Raw genomic sequence first — 15,205 nt, 5'->3', positions numbered from 1 at the left:
ATGAATCTATCATTTCTATTCTGGATACATTCTTGATTTGGGTCCCCAATGGCAGACAATTCAACCGTGTTTGGTCTTCGTCATCAAGTAAGTTCATTCCATACACCCTATCTGTCTGTCTATGGAACGAAACGATGTGAAAAATACTGACCGTGTTGTTTCCTCGCGGACAAAAGGCAAGATGTTTGACAGCCGTCAAGAGCAATTCAGACAAGAGTCAATTTATGGCCGGCTCCATTGGCGCCAAGGACAATATCGTATGCTTGTTGGCATATGACGATGATAACAATACTATTGCTTCCACATTGTATAACCATCCCGATGAAGTGTGGGACATTGCTTCTTGTCCATACGATGAACAACTATTTTTCACTTGTCATAGTTCCGGTAAAAGAAGACTCTCTAAATATCACCTTGGCTTCTACTTGAAACTAACAAACAGTAGCATCCCAGAACCCATTGAGTAGGAAAGCGACGTTGTGGCAGAGAAAGGAGACCACAGATACCTCAAACTACAACAACAACGACCAGCGCCAAGAGCTAAACCATCTTTTGCAGCTAGAATATGAGGGAGTGAAAAAGTAAGGTACAACAGAGAAAGGAACGGAATAAAATGGGTGTATGTCTATGATAACAAAGTCGATAGAAGGTGATCCCTCATCCAAAATTTTTGTTCACTCCAGAGTTCTTTGGTGTCCTCAAGAACAAAACCACCAAATCATAGCCATGGGGAGAACCCATCTCTATCTATCATCGATAGAAAGCGATACCTCCGAGGTAAAAAAAATCTCACATGTTGACGCAGGATGAGCGTTGTACCCAAAATGTAGGCGCTATGTTATTGAACATCCATCGAATCGTAGAGTATACTTTCCATCGACGCATCCTCATTATTCACAGACGAAACAGAATTGCCCTCTCTTGAACTCTTGCAAAACGCCGTATGGAACCCACATCAGCCTGAACTCATTGCTGTTGCTGATAACACCTTCGCTGGATGGGACCTCAGATCAGGCAGTAACACATTTACTCGTAGAAAAGCGCATGAGAGTACGATGAGAGCTATCGACTACAATCCGAATAAACCTTACCATATGGCGACGGGTGGTGATGATGCGTTCGTCAAAATCTGGGATACACGGCAACTAAAGGATCCAGTCATGACACTTGAGGGCCATACTCATTGGGTCTGGTCTGTTGCTTTCAACTCTTTACAAGACCAGTTATTATTGACATCCAGTTCAGATACCGTTGTGAATTTGCATAACGTAGTATCCGTTTCGTCAGCTGCTTATTTTGAAGATTATCTAAGTGCGGATGACGATGAAACAGATGAAGAGGGGGACAGCAGGGCTCTCACAAAGGAGAGGTAAATAAGTCTGAACACATAGCATAGTGTAGCAAAACAACGGTCCACTCGAAAAAACTAGGTCACATGTTCTAATGTTTATTTTATTTTCTTACAGAATGAAACCAACGGATGGTTTAGTGTGTACGTATGATCAACATGAAGATAGTGTCTATAGCGTTGCATGGAGTGCAATAGATACATGGACATTTGCTTCTATTTCATATGCTGGTAGAATTGTCATCAATCAAGTGCCAACTCAAGAAAAGATTAAAATCTTGGGTGTCTGATACCAATAAAAGCATAGGAAAATAAAACAGATAGCATGGCATGTCTTTATATCCGAAGGCAACATAGCTTTTACTTCCACTTTGATCGCATAGCTTAAATGCTGGGAAACGATGCTGTGTCTTATTTTTTTATCATTCTACGTCCATTATTGTTATTTTACAGTTTTTGATAACGGCGTTCAGCTGCTTTCTTCATTACGATGGATGATAAATGATCCAAACTCTTTTTTGTTTATTCTTTATCCGATAAAAAAAAATATTTACTATTCGATTCATGCAGTGCTTATACTCTGCAGTATCAGTAAAATTATGGAGAGAATAAGAAAAGTCAAGAACTGGCAAATCCATCTGTCAGCCTATCGATTCGCCCCTTACAGCAATTCATATATGGTTTAATTCACACTCCAGTGTCATCAGTTATTGGATATGAGTACGTTGTATGTACTACTCCTTTTCTTTCTTTTCAGTTAGAAACCTGGGAAAGAAAGAAAAAAGAAAGAGTAAATCGTTGCTGATAATGATGTAAAAAGCAGTAGTTATGCGTTTTAGACAATAACAATAACAATATCTTTCGTTTCAAAGATGGAGTACTATACAAATGGAGCGGCTCTATTTATAGGGAATGGGGGATGTTTTTGAATTTACTCTGTGGAAATAGGATATGGTTGGGTTTCCTATTTAATTTTCGTTCCAAAAAGTCATAAGCCGCGCTTAGCAGACTTCTATATTGGCTATTGTCTGGCACATCACCACTTAACTCCCAAAACATCGCGCCACCCAACATACGTTGCTTAATATAGTCACATTTCACCTTTGTTACCGTGGGTGAATCATATGTGACAAATTCTCGCGTTCTTTCATTGTAGGACCACGAAGCTACCCTTTTTTCATCATAATATTCTTTAGATCCTTCAGGAGGCAAGTCTTTGTAGTCGTAGTTACCTGGTTCCCAACTTCCTTTGGGAACACCTTGATAAGCTGAACCAGGTGTCAGTCCGGTGTTCAAAAATCCTCTACCGTATAAAGGCATGCCCATCACTATCTTTTTGGTGGGTACGCCTGACTTTGCATAGTGATTTACAGCTTGGTCGACACTGAAGTCGCCACCGTACAGGTTCGATTGATGCCCTGTCACCTTATCCCAACTACCAGCAAAATCATAAGCCATCAAATAAAATAAATCCACATACTTTGCCATTCTTTCTAATTTCAGCAAACGATAGTGTTCAGGTCCACAGGGCACGGCTACAGACAGTAGGAACTTTTCATCGGTGGGGTCAAACTTCAGTTGATATTCATCCAATGCTGCTCTCACCTCTCTCAAAAGCAGGACATAATTGTCAGCATCAGCGCTCGTGGCAGGATATTCCCAATCAATATCAATACCGTCCAAACCAAGATCCTTCAAAAGAGTCACGGCTGAATTCGCAAAGGTAGCCCTTGCCTTCGGTGAGGCGGCCACAGCTGAAAAGTTGGCGCTCCAAGTATAGCCACCCACACTGAGTGACACTTTCAAATGTCTATTGCGTTGCTTCAACAGAGCAAGTTGCTTAAAGTTACCATGCAAATCTTCATCTACTTCTTTCCAACCATCGACTACACCATCCACTGTTTTCTCTGTTAAAAAAGAAAAAAATCTGCTTAGTTTATTGACGATGATTCCGCTTTCACAGGCAAAAAAGTCGATTTACCTTGTGTGAATCGAATATCTGTATCCGCCCAGGCATCCTAATATAATTACACAACCGAAGAGATTAAAATCCTGAAGAGAAGTTTTAAGCGGATCCATAGTTGACATTTTATCTGTTTCTCTACCCCGAGTAGAATGCTGCCATCGGCATTCACATTAGCAAAAGCATACAAGATATGAGATAATTTGTCTGCTTTCAAGTCAACAACGTTGAAATTCCTTTGGTAAATGCCCCTAATCAATGATAATTTTAGGTTTCTAACAAAATTAATGCAGCGATCCAAAAAAAAAAATAAAAAAGACAGTTTTTTACTACCAGTTGACAAAATAGCCTGCAATGACATAAGAGTCATCTGGTCTCGGCGGCAACATCTTCTGTGGAATGTCATTATGATGAATGGCCTGTTGGTACCAACCAATGGTTAATAATATGACGATGACAGGCGTCAATACAATAAAGTATATTATATTTTTTACTTTGGGGAAAGGAAACATGGACATAGAGTAATTATTTACAGCAATTTTCTAAAAAAAAAAATAAAAAAGATAAAAGAGGAACAGGAAACAAAGAGCGGGGGAAGAAAATGCAAACATCTATGATGAATTAAAAATATCTGGATGCCGTCTTTGATATTGCATTCAAACTTAGCAGCAAAAATCAAGTTTTATTTATACACGATGTTGCCTTTGAGCTGTTATCATCTTTTTTTTTATATATGAAAAAAAGAATCAAGTCTACTTTAAATCTGTTTCTTTTTTTTTTTTCTTTTTTTTTTTCCTGTCATGATTCAAGTCTGGTCTTTGGGCTGAAAGATATATATTATAGCATATTACTATAATGTGTCTGTGGGTGAGGGTCGAAGATGAGAGCTGTGATTTTCTCTATTGCTTTATTGAGAGGTTTCCTCGGGTTCAGCGTCGTAAGCAGCCAATTGTTGAGCTAAATCAGCATCGATTTCAGGAACCTATGTTTTATTGATTAGACTTATCAACATTCTTCTCTTATCCACTGTGTCCAAGCATCAAATCTGTGTACAACTTACAGCAGGAGCAAGGGGAAATTTGAAATCCTTGGCAGGAGCTTCATCAGCAGCAGTCTACAACAGTAATAACATTGGGTTATCATCTCATGCTTATTTCGTCGGAAAGTGGATTTAAACTTTTGCATAGCTTACAACAGGTTGAGGCTTGTAAGCCTTCAATTCTTTAATGAACAAATCTTGAAGCACGTCTGAGTGAATTAAATTTGAATCCAAAGCACAAGGAAAGAGTGAGTCGATGAATAAACTCAATTGAAAAAGGTCACGAAATTACCTTTCTGCATAACAGCAGCGCTATATGAACGAGCAGCAATGGAAGGAAGAGTAGACTAAATGGCGTTAAGTAAAATGGTTGTAAGTTTTCGACCATTTGATGAATGTTCGCATCAATCCTTCTGAGGAAATATATACTTTGACAGCAACTGAGCGAAGGGCCATGCGAGCGATTGACATATTTATTGTTTCGAGTTTTCTGGAAAAAGCGTTAAAAAGGGAACTTGGAAAGTTATAATAAATGTGGGGTTTTGAAATATCCAGATTTGCAGGAGGGGGAGGGAGGAGGAGTCCCCAATTTGTCCACCACGAAATTTTAATGACGCAACAACGCTCATACCTTATTTTTTAGCGGCCATTGAAACTGAATCATCCACCTTTTGGCCTCAACTGTGCTGCAGTCTTTTCAAAGATTGTCCATGGCGCTGGTGTTGGCGTTAATGATATGATGTCAACCGCTGCATCTTTTCTTTTTTCTTTGATCTTTTCTAATGATTTTTCTAGCGTCCTACTGTGAGATTTTCATGAATATGGGCTTATTTGAACGTATGATTCAAAACAATTTTTGAAGATCATTCTTTGACGGAAGTACTATGATAAGAATTATTTCAAGATCTGTTTGATCTATAGATGTATTTCCACGTATTTTGTTGTTGCAGAATTATGTACTTGTAAGAAGTTTGTTATTTAAAGACGTGCAAATCTTCCCTTCGTTATAGGCAAAGGTTCGTAAGTCTGATGAGTTGAACTTGAAATAAAGATGAATATTGGACAGAAAACTGTTACGTAAAGGTTGAGATTGTTCATATGTCGTCAAAAACAGCCCTTCAATATTGGCTATCCTTGCTACGAATCATGCCATTGTGTTGTTCGCAGATAAATGTTCAAAGTCAGTTATCATTTACTACGGTTTTAAGTTTTTACCGCTTTCTCGAACATTACAATGCTATCATAAACATTTAAACCATTAATAGACATCTCAAAAAAGAAGCAGTTGTAGTAACCATTAGTTGTATTCGAAAGTCGTATGAAAATGAAGCCGTAGAACACGTGTTCACCTGCTACCGCTCAAGTTGACGTTTGTCTGTTTTCTTGCCAATATTTAGTTTTGGTAATATTTACCACTCATTTCAGAGTATATTTCCAAACAACCTTCAAGCAATCTGAAGTCAGTCAGAAAGGTTACGCTGGTACCTCCACGAAATTTGAAGATGCCTACAACTCTGTTATAAAATCTAAGCAGATCCGTGGAGCGTACTATAGATGTGGTCTGTTTGTTCGATATTATTCCGAAAGCTGATATATTAACGGGCATTAATGCATCACCAAAGTTCAACTTGTTGCATTGGACATCAAAAACAAAGCTGTGTATTGGTAGAAGACTAGTTTCTCGTTTGTTCCTCCATTTCTTTATCGTCACGTTATATTCAAATAATACTTAATAAAGAAACTTGAATCTCCACTTCCATCTGGTTATATGGAACAGCAATTGTCTATTGTGCTTTCGAACATCCCTTTTATCAAGCAGTCAACTTCACATTAAGGAAAAATACACAGTACGATAGTATAATAACATCAAATTTCGATGCTGCTATCTTGACCCATGCTTTTGACTTTTGATATATAATTTCGATAATCATTCAAGTTGGCCTTGACTCAAAGTCCCGACACTAACGCAAAGACCGACCCTGTTCGAAGAGCTGGGCCTTGACCAAAAGGTCAGTGAAGATCAAAGCTATCTACCACGAATCGGTCGGAGAAGTTTGCCCAAACATTAATTTTAGTTCCGACAAATTGGCCTCTGTGTGGACCATATTACAGTTTCCTATAGGGCTTGAGGCGTAGCCACTAAATTGATCAACATCATACATGCTTATCTTTTGTATTTTTAAAATGCTCCATTTCCGACTTTTTTGGCATAATGGATAGGTCAAAGGAATATCGGAATGATTATCTTCCACTAAACTAGCACAATTGCAAAAAAGCAAAAACTTGAAAGTCAATTATACTGTACTTAATATTGCATATCCTCAATTAAGAAAGCTGCTGTTATCTATGCTAAGCATTATATTGTACAAATAGCCCTTCTATTATTGAAGTTTTTCAACTGCTTTCCGCTCTTTTCAAATACGCCCAGTTACCATAATAGGCTAAGTAACCATATGGACAACAAATTGCTCAGGAAGGATGATTACTTTTGTCCTTTAGATAGATTCAACATAGTGTCTATGAAGCAGGCAGATAGTACCAAAATTAAATAAAAATGCACGTGTTGCCCGCTGGTAAAACAGTTTCAAATCAAAAAAGATTCAAACAGAAGAAACCATTACTCTTTTTCAGTGCTGGCAATTCACGGTAAGTAGGTATACAGTAATGGTATTATGTTGTTTGCATGAACTCCGCGTAAACAATGATATATATTATTAGTACCTTTGTTCATCTGCTATACTTTTCCTTCTTTTTTTACTTATTGCTTTAGTGACAAGTAGAGTCCTCAACAACACTACTTTGAATATCATACCATTCCTGTCTATTGCTGTTCCTCACTATCTTTAATAATTACAATGCACATTACAGAAAAACTAAAGAACAGAATTGAGTTGTGGAGGTTAGAGAAATATACTAAACGAAGATCCTTTTTACCTGAATTTGATTCCAAAGGTAAATCAAGAAGCTTGAATGCATCATTTTCCCAGTCCGTAAGTCAAAGTCTGATATTTCATGATTTATACGAATTTTGTAGACTCTGCGTATTACAAACAAATATATCATGATGGCGTCTATGACTTGAGCACCCCTTATCGAAATAAACGGCTGTCAGCAAGATTAAATCGTGCCAGTTTACAGTTAAAGAATAGAGCGAGTAATATGTTTGGAAGGCCTTCCTCACCGCCAGCACCTTGCTCAGAAAATTACAATAAAAATTTTTTACAGAGTTGACACTATAAAATTGTACTGTTGAGCAACCAGAAATAAAGAAAACCAGTTACAACTATTATTATTATTATTGTTTTCAAGTCTGACGAAACATTGAATTCACACACACACATACAATCCTGTCTCTCTTATTTTTAAACTAGTCCGTACGTTCTTTCTATTTTTTTTTTCTCCTTGTCTTTTCTACCAACTTTCCGTTTTACAAATATGTCAATTACTGCTGCAGCTGTCACCACTTCACCATCCATTTTCACAAGATTCTTGAATTCACCTGCAGGACCTAAAACAATCCATTTTTGGGCGCCTACTATGAAGTGGGTACAGTTTTATTATGAATGACAAAACATGGAAACTCTCTGCTCTCGTCATGAGCTGATATATTTCCTATATTTATATCAGGGACTGGTGATCGCTGGATTAAGTGACCTAAAAAAGCCAGCAGATCAGTTAAGCGTACGACAAAACTTTTGTAAGCATACTAAGTGTTTCATAATAAGTATTTCCTTCTAGTATGAGATGAGGGCTAAGCTGTTTATATGAGTAGCATTAGCGCTGACTGGCTTGATCTGGACAAGGTATGGGTTCGTTATCATACCCAAGAATTATATGGTGGCAGCAGTAAATTTCAGTGTGTTCCTTACGGGTATGGTACAAGTTGGCCGAATTTATCAGTAAGTGATATAAAGAGGTAATCGCACTGAAGCTATAATTAACTGTTGTCCTTCTTACAGTTATCGACGTTATGGAGCTACCAAGCAACAATAACTGACGCTTTTACAATATTGGATTTTGAATTAAACATTTGGACGTATTTCAAAACCCAGTAACAAAGGAAAGGCTGTAGTGTCGTGACTATGCGAGACAATATTGTTCTGGTTTAGAAAGATTAAATTGTTTTCCGCTCTTTTCTGCTATTATTTTTTTCTTTTCTTCTAATAAAATACCAGCTATTTATTGATACTACAAAATGAGTACAGGCATATCACGAAGCCGTTTAATGGAAGAAAGAAAACAATGGAGAAAAGATCATCCTCATGTAATTTCACCACTCTTTCGACAAGTGTAGAATTCGCGCGACGAGGCTCAGTTAGAAATCAGAATCTCGCTCATCGACAAGATTCTTTTTTGTTGTTGTAGGGTTTTTGGGCTCGACCGGGCAAGAATCCAGATAACTCGCTCGATTTAATGAATTGGACTTGCGGTATTCCAGGAAAAGATGGAGTAAGCCTTCTTTTTTTGGTTTCATCCAGTGCTATAGAATTGTAGAATTCGACATATTGATGCCTTTGTTCTATTTCGTATTGGTAGACTCCTTGGGAGAAAGCAACCTATAAACTCACCATGTCATTTCCTGAAGGTAACAGAACACAACCATTCAACAGCATATTACTATTTGCTTGGTGGGAACCGGACTAATCATCAATTTTAAATAGATTATCCCAGTAAACCACCAAAATGTAAGACCAATTTCTTTGCGCGCAGTTCAGCATCCGTTTGCAATAAAGGAAAAACAGCTTCTTAACTGATAGTTCCATAATTTTATAGGCAGGTTTTCACCACCACTCTTCCATCCTAACGTTTATCCTTCAGGCACCGTTTGCCTATCGATTTTAAATGAAGACGAAGGATGGAAACCCGCTATCACAGTGAAGCAGGTACGACACACGTTTTCATTTTTACTTATAAGAACGCGTCCATTTTAACACCCTCTTTCTTTTATAAATATGAAGATTCTTCTTGGCGTGCAAGATTTATTAAATGATCCCAACCCTGAAAGCCCCGCCCAACAGGAAGCTTATATGTTGTTTAGAAAGGATAAGAAAGAATATGAAAGAAGAGTGCGTCAACAAGCTGCTGAGAATAGGACATAGTAAACACGATACGATATCGACGAACATTTACATAATCATTGATCATTGAAAAAGAAGGCATGTTATTTTTGATCACAATTTCTTGTGTAATCGGTTGCAAAAGACAGTTTGGTCAATAAATTGATTGCCCTGACCGAGCCCGTTTCAAAAGGGAAAAATAAAAATAATAGCGCCATTTCAAATTTGCCGAATAATTTCAAATTGTAAGACACTTGACATGAACCGTTTCTTGGTTGTTCAGTTTGCAGTTGTATCTGTATTAATAAGTAGATCTGATAGTAGGAAGAACACTTTCATACTTATATACGCAATTAATCAGTATGGCATCTGTAAGCACGCATAAAAATCTCTTATCCTTACAAGCTTTCCGGCATAACAAATACCTATCATAGGGTCACACCTCTTTTAAAAAGAGAGGAACCTTTTCGTTTATTGTTCCTCGACGTCTTCAACTACCTTTGTTCATACTGAAGTTATTGTGTTTGATACCTGCTATTATTGGCGTGATTGATAATCTATCAAAAGCATTCGCAAGTACCATCGCCCCTAATGAACATTCAGCTAGCATATTTGAGCACAAAAGTACACCACTCATTCATAAAGTAGCTTTACTATGGGTAAGTGAGTCCTTGAAAACGAGTAGACAAAAGCTATAGCTGTATGACTTTAACAAAGGGTTAAAATAAACAAATTCTGTCTACTTATCCAGTGCTTACTAGCAGGTTATTGGAGTTGGATCTTCACCACAAGCATGTTGAATCGATGGCTTCTTCACTATGAGATCAGTAGTGTCATCGTTCGTCTCATCACCCTCATTGTGATCAATTGGTCTGTATCAGCATTTCTTGGCTCTCATTATGGCATCGATCAGCCTATTTGGAAGTGGATGACCATATGCCTTATCTTTTTGGTATCCAATCTGTTAAAAAAGAAATTTGCTGCTACGACAACACCGTTAAGAATGGAAAATACTACGAGTACTACTGCTACTGGTAGTTTGATTACCATGGATTTCGAAGATAGTAAAAAACGTGGAACCACTCATCAACGATCCACGATGGTCCGTATTCTAATTTTGCCCTTGACGATTGTTGTCTTTATCACCATGTTTGCATTACTTTATCAAGTGGGGCAATTAAGAAAGGAATCGGTTGTACTAGCAGAAAAGCGTATGGTGGTTCCTGTGGCTGAACCTCATCCTGGGCTCAACAATGACGCCGAAGTACGTGTGATGGTATTTGTTCTATCTGCCTGGACGGCAAAAGGAGTTGTCAAAAGAAAAGAGTTTCGTGAGACAACACTCCAACTGATGCCAAAGGATGATAACACGAAAATATCCTACATTTACAAATTCATTTTGGGTCAACCTCCGAAAGACAATGAACTCGTCAAAAAGAACGTCATGCCTATTGTTGAGAAAGAAATGGAAGAATTTGGGGATCTTTTGATATTGGATTGCTCGGATCGCTATGAAGACCTTAGTAGAAAAGTGTACTCGGCATTTGAATGGGCGAATCAGTATGATTTCGACTACTTTATAAAGACGGATGATGATATCTTTGTTAGATGGGATACTATCAGTCAAGAATTAGAGTTAGCTGGAAGGACAAACCGATATTGGAGAGGGTTGGCTTACTGGTAAAAATGTTAGATTTGATACAGAGTAGCAAAGGTCATCGTTGAATTACTAACGGAGAAATGAATGTAGGAATATACCTCCAATTCGCGATACGGGTAATAAAAATAGTGAAATGGTTTATCCACTACCTATCTTCCCTCCATTTACAGCAGGTGCACTCTATATTTTATCAAGAGATATTGTTCACTTAGTCGCAGGTGTAAAGGGGCAACGCTTATTTGTGAAAAATGAAGATCAAAACTTAGGACTATGGTTGTTCCCGTTCAATATCCTGCCCATTCATGACCGTCGTATCCAACAGATTGATGTATGCGAGAACGATATGATCGCTAAGCATTTCGGAGACTTTGAAGAGCCGGATGCTATAGGCGGTACGATGTATGATATGCTGGATAATTTGCGACAGGGACGGAAAATGTGTCATGGATTCAAAACGACTGTTTGCGCTATGTGCTATCCTTGCCATGGCAAGGCCAATCACTGGAAAGACTGGGGTTTCGATTGCGACAGTAGAAAAGGTGTTACCCTCTTGAACTTACCCCAATTGACAGTGATGGAATAACAACTAGATAGGTGTTTCAAAACTATACTCACGAGAGCCCCCATTCATACCCTCGCCTTTCTCTGTGACATATTCATTCATATTTACAACAGCATTTATAAACACTTTAACTTATTTTGTAATTGTAATTCTGTTTGTTATTTTGGGCTGCAACTTTTCTTTTGTATCGATACATCTTTGATTTTTTTGTGCTCGATTAATTAGAGTCACTAACCATACGTAAAACACAAGCCACTTTTTTAAACACATTTCCAGTTTATACGCTTGTGTAAACCGACTAATTCTTAACCCGAGAAAAAAGGGTAAAGGAAATCCCTAAACCGAGGAATATGCCAATTTTAACACAGGCGATGCAACATGTTCCCTTCTTTGTGAAACAAGAACCTCGTAGTACAGTATTTTATTTTAAAGTACTTTTGTAGTATTATAAACTATTTTGGTAGATTTTTATCATTATTGTGTTTTGGTGTTACACCAAAAAACAAGTGTGAATATTACCGATGACCTATGAAATACAGGCTTGATATACGTTGTCTTTTTGATTTGGTTTAAAAGCAGAAAAATCAGATGAATACATCAATGGAAGTATATATATGAAATAGACAAGGAAGGAAAAGGGATATACAATCAAAGCAGTAAAAGCGTGAATAAATATACAATGTACAACAGATGAACTGAATAAGTCAATATGCTAAGGATAAACAGTGATCATATTATTGGAAGTAATAAGTTTGTTTTGCCATAAGAGCTGGTGGAGGCGGTAGTATTAAAGGAGTAGCAGTAGTAGTAGGTGTTGAGAAACTGTGGGTATTACTGTCATCGTTCATAATGGTCTTCAAGGGTGGTAAGCGCGTACCCCAATTCTGTGTCCCTGTCGCGTGTAGATGAAGATTTGTTATGGGCATAGGCGGTGATGGTAATCTATTTCTTGTGGATGTGGTATGTCTATCATTGCAAGTATGGTATTGTGCCAGAGATCGATCTTTTGGTAATTGATCTGCTGAGACTTTTGTTGGCGTTATTAAGTAAGGATCGTGATGATATAATGTCTGTGTAAGGTTAGTGCCCGCTTCATTGACTGTATGTCGCGGAGATAAGAATTGAGGGGTCGAAGTTCTTGACGCGACACTGGTAGTAGTAGTATTATAAATAGTGCTTTCAGGGCTTGGGAAAGAGGTATGCTGTAACTGTTGTATTTTGGCGTTCTCAAAACGATGGTCATGAATGAAGTTGCTGGTCGGCGTATTAATGTACGCAAACGTGGTTTGATGATGCTGCTGCTGGGGTGAAGGTGTAACAGTATTTTGTCGACTTTGGATGGCGGTTGTAGAACGCTGATCTTGCTGCTTTACCTTCGAAAGGGTAGAGGGAGGCGCCGTTGCCTGCCATCTGCCAAAATGACCAGTCGAGCTGGTTGTTGGTATCGAGGATGATACGGTTGATCTTCTGCTCGGTTTTGGAGAGACTCTTTTGATTGGCTGCTGCGAATTATTGTCGCTGCTCAATGAAGTTATAGAGGAAGCATCATTACTAATATCGTGTTTGCGTTTTCTACTACGTTCAAGAGCGATTATTGTGGGATAATGCGTTAGACACCTCTACAACTGATTGATGCTTGAAAGCATTTGCTTGCCTACCTCTGGAGTCTATGTTCTTTACGTATTCTCATTTTTACGCCTTGATCGGAAAATGTTCTCGATAAAAAAGTTGCCTCAACAGACCCCGGATAATGCTTTGGAATGTACACGGTAAACGTATCTGATAATAGTGTTCTACAGTTACGGACCTCGCCTCTAAAATGAATTTGCGTCAGTGTGTATGCACTAATCATAATTACGTCTCTATTAAAGACACTACGTACTCTATCATCTCAAAAAGAGAGAAACGTAACTTGAATTTGCCTTCTTTTTTAACAGCAAGGTCACCAAAGACAAAGTATCCGCCCTCTATATTGATTGATTGGAGTTAGAAACAATTACCGAGAATTCAACATGATGTCAATATGTGAGACAATTGCAAAAAAAAAAAAAAAAAAAAAAAAAAAAAAAAAAAAAGGTTACCTGAATTATCGATGTCGCGGAGTCTATGGAGAGATGACACGGGTGAGCCCGAGAGGTACTTCTCTGCAGGTAAAAGAGGAATGTCGGGTTTATCCTCGGTAACAAGATTTGCCACAACGTAATAAAAAGGACTTTGTAGACATTTTCTAATAATTACAATAATATCAGTACAGGCTGATATATACTTTTTGTGTGTCTATGAAATGCACACATACTTTAACTCCTCTTCTGAGCATCCACTCCAGTGAATTTGAAGTATAGGTGGAGGCTCGATAGGTCTGCGGTCTATCAATTTTAAATCTTTAGAACTAGCGATTCACACCATTAAACCGAGCTGCTTATCGTACCTCTCTCATTGATAATGCTGACTTTGGCTTGCCTCGGTTGCTGTCTAATTTCAAGGTCACGCTTGCTATAAGATAGATAGAGTGATAGGTTTATTGGGTACATAGATTAGTTTTTTGGTTTTTTTCATTCTTTTAAGTAGACATATATCTCTTTTTACATTTCTGGGGAAAGATTTGCAAGGGAGCTATCGATAAAGCGATAGGTACAGCCACTACTACTGTTATGATTGTTGCTGTGGTTTACTGTTGACTGTTGGTTCATGATTAGAATCAACGTTCAATTAAGCAGTAGGTTCTTTTCTGAGTAGGTGCAAAATGAAGGAATGGGAAATGTTAAAACTTAATAAGCAAGAGAGTAATGTAAAAGAAAAGATGCAAAAAGAAAAAAAAAAGGAAAGAACAGAACAGTAAATAGTAAGACTAAACATATCTATGAAGGATGGACTGCTGGAGTTATGATTTGAAGATTTACAGTTGATTACAAAAGGTTACCATGTTCTTAATTTAGCAATAAAGGGGAGAGTCAACCTTATTAATGGCAATTGCCTTATTTGGTGAAATTATTTCCTTGTCCTGTTTTCTAAGGTTTACACTTTTAGTGCCAAGACATTTTCCAGGATATTTCACTGAAGGGATGTTACACGTTTTAAAATAATTTACAAACAAAAGCGTGCAGGTTGAAACAGCTTTAAAGTGTAAGATCAACTCTGATTTCTAATAAGCACTATTACAATCACACGCACATGCACACATATACATTTATAGTCATAAACAGACCGATCACATACATAGTGCCCTTTTTATCAACATTTTCGTCCTACTTTAATTCATAGCGATGTGTGAATTCAGTCCTCAGATGTATATTTCTAAAGTGCACATTCGATTTTGCTTGGTGAATTTTAGTCTTTGTTCCATAAGAGCGGTCAGCAGTTTTCTCTCTCCGGGGTCTGGGAGCAAAATATTAGACAAAAAAAAGGCTATGGTAAAAATATCCAATCGAAAGGACAGTAACAATCAGGTCCAAGTATTAGGATTATTGTCAACTAGACATTGTTCAATATAGTTTTAAATTGACTTGCAAATCTTGGAATAAAAATCCTGAATGAATACTGACATTGTGTTTTTGTGAACAATAGACGCTCATCTGA

At 37.7% G+C, this 15,205-nt stretch overlaps 11 protein-coding genes across 11 annotated transcripts; 7 read left to right on the top strand and 4 right to left on the bottom strand.

Moving 5' to 3' along the window:
- Positions 1 to 48: 48 nt before the first annotated feature.
- BDF20DRAFT_838401 (WD40-repeat-containing domain protein) lies at positions 49 to 1,638 on the top strand (the record flags this gene model as incomplete). The annotated part of the gene is made up of 6 exons (XM_053079156.1): positions 49 to 87; positions 177 to 387; positions 443 to 581; positions 684 to 777; positions 864 to 1,369; positions 1,467 to 1,638. 6 exons carry the CDS (start codon positions 49 to 51, stop codon positions 1,636 to 1,638), a joined length of 1,161 nt encoding a protein of 386 aa, XP_052932669.1.
- Positions 1,639 to 1,653: 15 nt separating this feature from the next.
- BDF20DRAFT_97679 (uncharacterized protein) lies at positions 1,654 to 2,142 on the top strand. Its single transcript, XM_053085083.1, has one exon. The coding sequence runs from the start codon at positions 1,750 to 1,752 to the stop codon at positions 2,032 to 2,034; it is 285 nt and encodes a 94-aa protein (XP_052932668.1). The 5' UTR covers positions 1,654 to 1,749; the 3' UTR covers positions 2,035 to 2,142.
- A 109-nt stretch (positions 2,143 to 2,251) lies between these two features.
- Positions 2,252 to 3,829, bottom strand: BDF20DRAFT_915875 (chitinase; the record flags this gene model as incomplete). The annotated part of the gene is made up of 4 exons (XM_053084376.1): positions 2,252 to 3,255; positions 3,330 to 3,366; positions 3,454 to 3,562; positions 3,645 to 3,829. 4 exons carry the CDS (start codon positions 3,827 to 3,829, stop codon positions 2,252 to 2,254), a joined length of 1,335 nt encoding a protein of 444 aa, XP_052932667.1.
- A 57-nt stretch (positions 3,830 to 3,886) lies between these two features.
- On the bottom strand, positions 3,887 to 4,948 carry BDF20DRAFT_888788 (ATP synthase complex subunit H-domain-containing protein). Its single transcript, XM_053082090.1, has 5 exons — positions 4,780 to 4,948; positions 4,643 to 4,697; positions 4,504 to 4,559; positions 4,372 to 4,425; positions 3,887 to 4,293 (listed from the first exon to the last, which is right to left on the bottom strand). Exons 1-5 carry the CDS (start codon positions 4,819 to 4,821, stop codon positions 4,219 to 4,221), a joined length of 282 nt encoding a protein of 93 aa, XP_052932666.1. The 5' UTR covers positions 4,822 to 4,948; the 3' UTR covers positions 3,887 to 4,218.
- Positions 4,949 to 5,194: 246 nt separating this feature from the next.
- On the bottom strand, positions 5,195 to 6,512 carry BDF20DRAFT_838399 (uncharacterized protein; the record flags this gene model as incomplete). The annotated part of the gene is made up of 4 exons (XM_053079155.1): positions 5,195 to 5,265; positions 5,311 to 5,487; positions 5,764 to 6,041; positions 6,385 to 6,512. 4 exons carry the CDS (start codon positions 6,510 to 6,512, stop codon positions 5,195 to 5,197), a joined length of 654 nt encoding a protein of 217 aa, XP_052932665.1.
- A 693-nt stretch (positions 6,513 to 7,205) lies between these two features.
- Positions 7,206 to 7,581, top strand: BDF20DRAFT_915873 (uncharacterized protein; the record flags this gene model as incomplete). The annotated part of the gene is made up of 2 exons (XM_053084375.1): positions 7,206 to 7,302; positions 7,385 to 7,581. The coding sequence occupies 2 exons, from the start codon at positions 7,206 to 7,208 to the stop codon at positions 7,579 to 7,581; spliced, it is 294 nt and encodes a 97-aa protein (XP_052932664.1).
- Positions 7,582 to 7,785: 204 nt separating this feature from the next.
- BDF20DRAFT_826148 (UPF0041-domain-containing protein) lies at positions 7,786 to 8,253 on the top strand (the record flags this gene model as incomplete). Its single annotated transcript, XM_053078040.1, has 3 exons — positions 7,786 to 7,896; positions 7,978 to 8,047; positions 8,123 to 8,253. The coding sequence occupies 3 exons, from the start codon at positions 7,786 to 7,788 to the stop codon at positions 8,251 to 8,253; spliced, it is 312 nt and encodes a 103-aa protein (XP_052932663.1).
- Positions 8,254 to 8,545: 292 nt separating this feature from the next.
- Positions 8,546 to 9,594, top strand: BDF20DRAFT_922452 (SUMO-conjugating enzyme ubc9; the record flags this gene model as incomplete). The annotated part of the gene is made up of 5 exons (XM_053084674.1): positions 8,546 to 8,614; positions 8,716 to 8,799; positions 8,887 to 8,935; positions 9,124 to 9,233; positions 9,309 to 9,594. 5 exons carry the CDS (start codon positions 8,546 to 8,548, stop codon positions 9,447 to 9,449), a joined length of 453 nt encoding a protein of 150 aa, XP_052932662.1. The 3' UTR covers positions 9,450 to 9,594.
- Positions 9,595 to 9,803: 209 nt separating this feature from the next.
- BDF20DRAFT_97489 (uncharacterized protein) lies at positions 9,804 to 11,244 on the top strand. The gene is made up of 3 exons (XM_053085067.1): positions 9,804 to 10,066; positions 10,159 to 11,095; positions 11,158 to 11,244. The coding sequence occupies exon 2, from the start codon at positions 10,201 to 10,203 to the stop codon at positions 11,089 to 11,091; it is 891 nt and encodes a 296-aa protein (XP_052932661.1). The 5' UTR covers positions 9,804 to 10,066; positions 10,159 to 10,200; the 3' UTR covers positions 11,092 to 11,095; positions 11,158 to 11,244.
- BDF20DRAFT_888775 (uncharacterized protein) lies at positions 11,001 to 12,025 on the top strand. Its single transcript, XM_053082089.1, has 2 exons — positions 11,001 to 11,023; positions 11,086 to 12,025. The coding sequence occupies exon 2, from the start codon at positions 11,201 to 11,203 to the stop codon at positions 11,648 to 11,650; it is 450 nt and encodes a 149-aa protein (XP_052932660.1). The 5' UTR covers positions 11,001 to 11,023; positions 11,086 to 11,200; the 3' UTR covers positions 11,651 to 12,025.
- On the bottom strand, positions 12,026 to 14,487 carry BDF20DRAFT_888773 (velvet factor-domain-containing protein). Its single transcript, XM_053082088.1, has 7 exons — positions 14,216 to 14,487; positions 14,058 to 14,122; positions 13,926 to 13,995; positions 13,711 to 13,856; positions 13,512 to 13,596; positions 13,288 to 13,443; positions 12,026 to 13,204 (listed from the first exon to the last, which is right to left on the bottom strand). The coding sequence occupies exons 1-7, from the start codon at positions 14,317 to 14,319 to the stop codon at positions 12,364 to 12,366; spliced, it is 1,467 nt and encodes a 488-aa protein (XP_052932659.1). The 5' UTR covers positions 14,320 to 14,487; the 3' UTR covers positions 12,026 to 12,363.
- Between the last annotated feature and the right edge of the window lie 718 nt (positions 14,488 to 15,205).

The sequence above is a fragment of the Mycotypha africana genome (assembly GCF_025528875.1).
Source record: "Mycotypha africana strain NRRL 2978 chromosome Unknown BDF20scaffold_10, whole genome shotgun sequence".
Lineage (NCBI taxonomy): Eukaryota > Fungi > Mucoromycota > Mucoromycetes > Mucorales > Mycotyphaceae > Mycotypha > Mycotypha africana.
The sequence above is the reverse complement of the archived record's forward strand: the minus strand, read 5'-3'. Positions and strand labels throughout refer to the sequence as shown.

Coding starts and splice junctions, on each gene's coding strand:
- BDF20DRAFT_888773 (XM_053082088.1), bottom strand. CDS start 14,319: ATGAACCAACAGTCAACAGTAAACCACAGCAACAATCATAACAGTAGT. Junction 13,996..14,057: donor CAGCATTATCAATGAGAGAG/GTACGATAAGCA, acceptor TAAAATTGATAG/ACCGCAGACCTATCGAGCCT. Junction 13,597..13,710: donor CCGCGACATCGATAATTCAG/GTAACCTTTTTT, acceptor CAATCAATATAG/AGGGCGGATACTTTGTCTTT.
- BDF20DRAFT_97679 (XM_053085083.1), top strand. CDS start 1,750: ATGCTGTGTCTTATTTTTTTATCATTCTACGTCCATTATTGTTATTTT.
- BDF20DRAFT_97489 (XM_053085067.1), top strand. CDS start 10,201: ATGTTGAATCGATGGCTTCTTCACTATGAGATCAGTAGTGTCATCGTT.
- BDF20DRAFT_888788 (XM_053082090.1), bottom strand. CDS start 4,821: ATGTCAATCGCTCGCATGGCCCTTCGCTCAGTTGCTGTCAAA. Junction 4,426..4,503: donor CTTACAAGCCTCAACCTGTT/GTAAGCTATGCA, acceptor TTACTGTTGTAG/ACTGCTGCTGATGAAGCTCC. Junction 4,294..4,371: donor AATTTCCCCTTGCTCCTGCT/GTAAGTTGTACA, acceptor AATAAAACATAG/GTTCCTGAAATCGATGCTGA.
- BDF20DRAFT_888775 (XM_053082089.1), top strand. CDS start 11,201: ATGGTTTATCCACTACCTATCTTCCCTCCATTTACAGCAGGTGCACTC.